This window comes from Gouania willdenowi, chromosome 22 (genome assembly GCF_900634775.1).
Source record: "Gouania willdenowi chromosome 22, fGouWil2.1, whole genome shotgun sequence".
NCBI classification, from domain to species: Eukaryota; Metazoa; Chordata; class Actinopteri; order Blenniiformes; family Gobiesocidae; genus Gouania; species Gouania willdenowi.
The window spans coordinates 10,941,421-10,949,809 of NC_041065.1; the positions used below are offsets into that span (position 1 = coordinate 10,941,421).

At 36.9% G+C, this 8,389-nt stretch overlaps 1 protein-coding gene across 2 annotated transcripts; it reads left to right on the top strand.

Moving 5' to 3' along the window:
- Positions 1 to 2,236: 2,236 nt before the first annotated feature.
- crip1 (cysteine-rich protein 1) lies at positions 2,237 to 8,389 on the top strand. 2 transcript variants are annotated; one of them, XM_028437449.1, is made up of 5 exons: positions 2,237 to 2,440; positions 6,798 to 6,892; positions 7,007 to 7,064; positions 7,974 to 8,021; positions 8,159 to 8,389. In XM_028437449.1, exons 1-4 carry the CDS (start codon positions 2,401 to 2,403, stop codon positions 8,015 to 8,017), a joined length of 237 nt encoding a protein of 78 aa, XP_028293250.1. In that variant the 5' UTR covers positions 2,237 to 2,400; the 3' UTR covers positions 8,018 to 8,021; positions 8,159 to 8,389. The 2 variants fall into 2 exon arrangements, with proteins under 2 accessions (XP_028293250.1, XP_028293249.1); XM_028437448.1 differs by having other exon boundaries at positions 2,239 to 2,440; positions 8,156 to 8,389.

The window sequence follows — 8,389 nt, forward strand, 5'->3', positions numbered from 1 at the left end:
CCTGTGGGCCAAATCGGAGCCACTGAAGGACCAGATTTGGCCCCCGGGCCTTGAGTTCGACACGTGGTCCAGACCAAGAGAGGCAGCAGCACACCTACAATAGTTCAAATGCATAGTTAAACAGGTCAGTTTTGTCTGTATTTCATCAGATGTAGGCAGGCAGTAGTCTGACTATTGCCTTATACTAAAGTAAAGCATGTAAAACTATATCAGTGATTTTTCCTTCTGATGGTCAAAGCAGCCTATGCCAGCCTGGAGTACAAATCAAATTTGTTTTAACATTTTACAGTTTGCTATGAATCTCAGAGAGGCATGGCAAACAGTGTCTATCATTTTCAAACAAATAACTGAAGTATTCATATATAAAATATCTCCATAATCTAACAAATGGAGAAAAGTTGCAGCATGAAAAGAAGCTGATTTCGAAAGTAAAAACACAACTTACAGTAAGTCTGAGCTTCTCCTCAGCAAAAAGTGAGGGAATGATCAAATATTGTACCAAGGTATTTATAGATGTGACCACCTTTATTTATTTACATAGTTGGTGATCCAAGCAACTGCAGGCACTGCAAATCCTGAAAGATTTGTAGCATTATTCTTGTATAGAGTAAGACAAACATTAAAGTCATTCAATTATACACAGAGTACAGAACGAAATTTTGTTGCATGGCTCGAGAATAATATAAGAGAAATAAATACAAATAAATAAAGCAGTGTAAATAAAATATTATTATAAATAAGTCCAAAAATGTAAAGTGATGGTATAGAGGAGCAGTGAGGCAGATCAATGGGATGCATGTGTTTAATCTGTGTTTTTATGTATTTTGCTTTTGTTTTACCAGAACTCTATACAAAAGAACTGCTGATGTATGCGCAATTTCATAAATAATAAACAATTCAGCCCAAAATAAAAACAATACAAGCTTGCTACTCCCCCCACAAATATTAGACATTTTGATGATACTACCAGAACATTTAATTATATTCATGTATATATAAAAGTATAGGACCTGATAGCTAAATCAAATTGTATGGAGAAAATAGCAAACAGAAGATTTTTTTTGGCAGCTGTCATTTTGTTTGTGTCAATATCAGTCTTCACATTTGTGAATACATTTTTACCAACAACTTCACATTTTTTTCCTTCCAAATTTCACATCACGTTCTACAAGCTCTCCTTTTTTGCAACATATCTACCTTTATAAAAAAAAAAAGTCTTAGGTTCCCCTCCATCACGACAAAATGGGGAAAAAGTGACCTTTTTTGAAGAATTTGTAACCACACATTTTTGCCATATCTGTCCAAGTTATCCTGGAGAAACGTCGCTCAGATCTGAATCAACTTTCCTTCTAAACAACCGTAAAGTCCTCAGGTGCGTGCGTAACGGCGATGGAATAATTGTAATGCCATCAATATGGCTTAAAGATAGAACTATCTAACAAATTAAACAAGCTGCCCATGTTTGCTCTCAATAAAGAAATGAATGCATCTGTAGTTTCAAATTAGAAAGAAAAACTGAAAAAAAAAAATGTCCAAAAAACTGAAAACATTAGCATGAAAAACTGCAAAAAAGAACTAAAAAAAAAAAAAAGACAGTCATCAACATCCCTCGCCAGATTGGTTGTCATTATAACTCAAAACATTTTCCTAAATATCCTAAATCTAAGAACTTAGATACATTAGAAAATATTATCACATCAGAATATAAAATTACTAACTATCTTAAACGGTTTCTAAGAAAAACTGTCCACTTTGAAGATACCTCGAACAGAGTTAAAAAAAAAAAAAAAAAAAACGGAAGAAGGGCAATAACTCGGAAAAAAAATTTGCGCGCTACTCATTTTCGAACTCCATCAAGGTATTGGTACCCTGAAGCCACACACCGAATTTGGTTATCGTATCTTAAACGTTTTCTGAGAAAAGCTGTCCCCTTTAACTCGGGCGGACGGACGGACTTTGTGGCGGGTAATTAAATATAGCCCAAAAAAAACAAACCAAAAAAATAAATTATTCAGAAAAGTGAATTTCAAGTGAATCCGTATAAAGCTCTTTATGAATAAACATCACATTTTCTATTTCACATGCTCAATGTACAGCAAGGCAACTCTAGGGGGCGTGCCCCCCAGTTTGGGAACCACTGGACTAAAGTGGTCATTTCCTGCCTTGTGTGATGCTTTCAGCGCGCGCACACACACACACACACACACACACACACACACACACACACACACACACACACACACACACAGGCCTCTCCCACACTATAAACCCAGCTCTCAGAAACATCTGCATCACTCACTCACCCACACCGTGTAGAAACAGGTGGAGCTGCCCTGTGGACCGTCCTGTCTCATTCTTCTCCTTCCTCTCCTCTAAACAACCCGCACAGCTCCAGCAAACATGCCTAAGTGCCCCAACTGCCAGAAGGAGGTCTATTTCGGTAAGAACACATTGTTTCTGTGGGGTATTTGGGTGTGTGCTGTTTCCTGTTTAGTGTTTCTCCTCGTGCATTACGGAAGCAGGTGAAGGAAATGACACAGAGCGGCACGTGAACTCTGCCTGACTGGTTTCACGCGTTTGCACTTCATCTCTTATTAATGCAATTACTCTTATATATGTTATCATATATCAAATACCATATCTGCAATGTCAGAAAAACGGAGGGAAAGTCTAATTAACTTGTGTTACATTGTTATTAACTATAAATAAAAGACAACATGTATACATTGCATTGTTGTCGTAATTATTTCAAATGTAATTCATAGCAGCTGCTGTATTTTCTAGAAATAATTTAAAGTATTTACCTATTTCCACAATTTATTTATTTATTTATTTTTGAATACAGTGTATGTCGATGACAGTTGTCTGTTACAATATGTTTTTGTAAATTATTGCAACAAAGTATTTAAAAAAAAAAAGTGAAGTATTTACATATTTTCACAATGGTATTTAGTTATTTATTAATCACATTCCACACTGTAAGAATGTGTTGGGTTACAGTGTTAATTTTGACAGCAAATTTTGCTTTAGTTTTAGTCTTTTGACTAAAATGCAATTTAGTTTTTGGCAAAATTAGTCACCTGGACTATTTTACTTATAGTCTAATTTTAGTCATATAGATGACCTTATGATTTTAGTTGACTAAATATGTTACATGTAGTTGACTAAAATATAAAGCATAAGAGTTTATGCATTTTGAAATTGTTTTGATGTAAAGTGCATTACAATTAAATATTATTTAAAGATTTAATTATCATTAATCAACCTGATATTGCACGGTATTAATGTTTGTAAATACACAAGATAGATTTAATGTGATCAATGCACAAAGCAAGAGTTCTGATTGGATTTCGTCTTATGTGCCGAAATGATAGTTGAGTTTTCATTGGTTGACAAAATCATCAAAATATTTGTAATATAGTTTTTTGACTCTCGTGTTTTTTTTTTTTGTTTTTTTTTCCTAAATTAGTCAAAGCCTCGTTATTGTCACTTTAAAAAAAAAAAGTAGCTGACAAAAACCATGACGACAATTTTTAGTCAACAAAATGTACTGAGAATTTTTGACTTCAAGCCAGGTTTTCTATAACCGCCAAACATATTTGTGTTCATTTGAGTCTGTTGCTTCTTATTGGAGTGACTAGGAATGTGAATGTGACTGTTATATAATGGTACATTGTCCAGGGTGTTCCCTGGCATGTGCACAGAAGATCTTTTCTCTCAATAATATACACAACAATAATAATGCACGAATATTACAATAATATACATATCAGAAAATGCTAAACAGAGGAGGTACAGTATGTCTACTGTACATTTGTTTAAGGAATGACGGTGTCTAATTTGCTTTTTATCTGTTGTAAAATATTCAAGATAAAATAATCAATTGGCTTACATATTTGCCTGAGGTTGCCTTGACGTTCTCATTGTGCAGTGTTTGTGTTGCTCATGCTTTGTTGTCAGACCATTTTTTTTCACTGTTTACTTTGCGACTGATTAAAGCTCGACAGCCCCAATAGTTCACTGCACTCCAACTTCGGAATAATCTGGAAGCTGTAGCTTTGGCTTGTCAGACGTGTGAAACTAGTATGAAATGAGTTGTCTTCATCAGTGATTGATGGGCCTGGACGACGATTAAACAAGGAGATCCAAGAGCGACCTTTAAAGTCCATCTCAAGGGAAGATTATCAAAGCATGAAACAACCACCACATCCTGGAAAGGAAGGGTCAGCCATGTTTTATACGTCCTAATTCATTTACCACATCGTCTCCAGCCCAGTCGTACCAGGGATAAATCTTCTCAGGAGGAATGTATAATGGTCGAGGCTGGATCAAATCATAAAACCAAGTCTTTGGACCGTCACTTAGATGAATAGGGCGTAAGACAAGGCAGCCATCGTTTCGATTTCCTTCTTCTTCAAGCCAACGCAAGCAATCGGATTCATTCCAGAAAGGATTCTGTTTATTTCCAAAACATACCCGAGGAGAAAGAATCAGTTTCTCATGAAACTCTGCCAATAAAATCTCTCCACGTCTTTGTTTTGCAGTCGTCTTAACTTCACTCCCTGTTGCTGATCTGTCTTAATGATCCTCAGATGGAAACAATCAGGCTACCTACCGCTGCCTGCATTAATGATGAAGAAAATGTTTTGGGAAATGTGACAGGCAGTCGGGCTTTGTTCACACAGACGTCAGACATTATTATCGGATTGTGGCAGATTGAGAGTTGGCCAAACTATTTGGATTAACATAGATCTAGAGTTTTGATGAATACAGCTGTAGTAGCAGATTTTTGTAGCCTAATGACTTTTATCAATTCAGTATGACAGGACCAGTAAAATTAAAGCATAATTCTTCCCAAAAACATGCAAACAAGTTAGCCAAAGCTTAAATGCATCATTGAAATAATGCAGGTTAACTATTTAATGGTTTAACCCAACACAAGAAAATGATGATCGTCTATAGGTTGCATGGAAACAACATGGATGCAGAAATCTTATTGTCCATGTAGAAATTTTCCCTAAGTTTATCCTTTTCCAGTATCATCGTCTTCCCAGTTAAGATGACTTTACTGGCTATTAAACTTCCCGAAATTTCAGTGATTCCGTTTATATTCATATCCTTCAGATGATTTACAGAAGCCGGGAGGGTTATGTTGAAAACACGCGAGATTGCGTGGCAAGAATATCCATTAGCGACATTGCGAGACACACTACCGCCCGTTTTATGGGAAAAATAACATGTAAATACGTGATATGGTTCCAAAACCTGTAAGTTTCCATAATCCTTGGAAATGCGCCAAATCTAGATAGCGTGATAGAAACGACTGACTTGCGCAATAAAAAAACTTAAATATCTGTAAAAATTTTATGATTTCTTGAGGTTTTTTTTTTTAGACGTTTCAATATTGAAATGTATCGCAAAGGTGCAATAGAAACACTTTTTCCACAATTACATATCACAGGACTTAACGTTGCATGACCACTTCTTTCCAAGAAAACATGGCGCGCATGTAAACAGAAGAGGAGACCCGGACATTTCTCAGCATTATAGTTAAAAGTTATTACTGTCACAAAGAAATGCAGTGTATTATAAGGATGTTCTGAGCGTCCATCTTCTTGCAACAAAGTAGTTATGAGGCTTCTGCCCAAAATAACCTTCAATGGAAACGCGTTCAAAGTGCAATTATACTTGTCATATAGCTATTTCGATTTTATTTTGCGTGAAATCTTGCACAGCCATGATTGTGTTTGTTGGTTTAGTACACGCTCGATATTTATCCAATCACCTGTTTTCTGGGTGATTGGATAAAAGAAGTGTATAAATGCATGATCTCCCTCTAAAACATGCATGTGAGGTGTTTCCGTGTAATTGTTAGGCGTGGTTTGAAAAAAAAAATAGCTTTTTCCATTTCAGGTTGTGAATTCAGCATTTTCCACTGTTTATCCGTGATCCGAGTCCCCAATGTGTGGCCATGTTGCATTGTTAATTTATTCTGCAGGCTCTTAGCAAAGCTGTACTTTTCCATTTACATTAGTGGGTTTGTGTACCGTGGAACGTTTCCATTACACTCCACTCCCTCCCAGTTAATAGATGAAGCAGACTGGACTATTCCCACTCTCTATATCACTTCCATTCTTGTCATCCCATTGAAGAAAATGACCAACTCAGGCAACATTTGCAGGTCTTAAAGCCTTTAGATGTCACTGTTCTCTACAAACACAAGCACCAGGGCTTCACTGAACTCTTCTTCATGTGTTTGGCTCAGTGGTTGGTTATTGTAAGTTAAGTGCTATAATTACCGTTGGTCAGATTGAGCCTCATTTAGACCCCGCCCTGCAAGGCTTCCTCTGGTTTCCGCTGCTTGTTACATTAGCTCACTGTTTGCAGCTGTGTTTAGAAAGTAGGAGTATTTGTTTTTCCCTCCAGTCCAACACGTTGTTTCTGATTTACGTTTTATTTATTACTTTTAACATAAACGATCTTAACCAATACTGTTAAGTTGTGTTTCTCACAGTGCTGGTGTTGATAGTGGAGGCTCAAACAGATAAAGATGCTCCCTATCAGACTTTATGAAGAGGACAGATTCCTCAGGGACTCTTGGCCTTCGTTTGCCACACCCATCAATGTTCTCAAACTTTATCAGCACAGATAACATCGCACTGCTTTAATCAGATGGGAGGTCAATGTTCACCCCATTATGAGCTCATGAATCCAGGCACAACCTTTTGACAATGTTGCTGTCAAAGGCGGTCGTCGATTGGCTAATTTGTTGTTTGTTTTCATGTGTTCTCCTGCAGCTGAAAAGGTGACATCACTGGGCAAAGACTGGCACAGGCCTTGTCTGAAGTGTGAGAAGTGCAAGAAGACGCTGTCGGCCGGCTCACATGCAGAGGTCATTGAAGCGCTGAGCAAAAAAAAAAAAGCAACCTTTGCACAAAAAGAGGAAATACTGTGAAGAACTGAGACTTTTGTTCATGTTCTGTCTTCTTCCTTCTTCTTCTTACAGCATGATGGTAAACCGTACTGTCACAACCCGTGCTACAGTGCTTTGTATGGACCAAAAGGTGAGTGTTCACACAGCCAGTACCATATAAACACAATGTAAACACAAAAATAGTGCAGTGATTGTTGGACTTTTAACTGAGGCACCGCCCTGACCTAAGTGCACCATGTATACACGATATCACCTGGTTATAAAATGTTAGCACATCATATCGGTATCTCACATGTAGTGTAGTCAGCATAGACCAGTGTTTATCAAAAGGGGGTGCGTGTACCCTTAGGGGTACGCGATGGCACTACAGGGGACTGAAAGAGAGAGAGAGAGTGTAGAAAATCAACAAATAAAGTGTTAGTCTTGGTCCCACCTTAGGCGTGAGATGACTGGAAATGATAAAAACTATAGAAATAAATCTATTCAGGAGCCACTAAATCAGTGTTTTACAACCTTGGGATCTGTACCCCATGTGGGGTCGCCTGAAATTTCAGGAAAATTCAAATATTTTTAAATTATTGTTTTTTTAATTAACACAACACACAATCTTAAACAACTGTACTTCTATACTTGCACATTGTGAATCTAGTTAAAATTATCTGAGCTCAAACATGATCAAAAACTAATTTTAGAAAGAAATGCCTGTGGAGTCACCAGAAATTCATTATATCATAATGGGTCACGATCCAAAAAAGGTTGGGAACCACTGCACTGAAAACTGTTTTTTCCCCCTTATTTACAAAATGAGATTCTTTAAAATGTGTGCTATAGCTCATTCTTTCCATCATTATGCTCTATAGTTGTTTTTATAATATTCTGAGCAAAATGTTGTCGTCATAGGGGGTACTTGAGCCAAAAAGTTTGAGAACCCCTGGAATAGACAAACAGCAGTTATGTGTCTTCTCTTTATCACCTTGAGCTTTATTTTGAAACAACTTTTTATAGGATGTAACTTTGTTTCATTTTCCTGTCTTTACAGGTTTTGGGCGTGGCGGATCTGAAAGCCACAAATACGATAAATAGACAGGTATCAATAATGCATCATTGAACCATTCCATAGCTTTAATTTGCTCCTGTCTTAAGTTCTCACATTATTTACTAAGGAACTAGTGAACCCATGTACTTTGCTCTGTGTAACATGTGTTTCCTCTGTTTCGTCAGAAGTTTCCTGAGCTGCAAAGGTTGCCTGGTAACTTGAGCGAAGATGATTTTAAAAAAAAAAAAAAAAAAAAAACTGCAAACGATCTTCATTTTCCTTGAGAGCAAACACATTGTGTGTGGAGGCCTTGATTTGTGCATACAGGCTCTGTTTTATGATTTTGTACTCCAATGTAGTCTCATCCTGTCATTTAATTAGATGCTTAGAAAAAAATGAATAAAGAATTTGTAAAATAA

Bases quoted from the DNA above. Each gene is read 5' to 3' on its own strand.
- crip1 (XM_028437449.1), top strand. From the start codon at position 2,401: ATGCCTAAGTGCCCCAACTGCCAGAAGGAGGTCTATTTCG. The intron at 6,893-7,006 runs GTCATTGAAGCG...TTCTTCTTACAG, and splicing joins CGGCCGGCTCACATGCAGAG to CATGATGGTAAACCGTACTG. The intron at 7,065-7,973 runs GTGAGTGTTCAC...CTGTCTTTACAG, and splicing joins TGCTTTGTATGGACCAAAAG to GTTTTGGGCGTGGCGGATCT.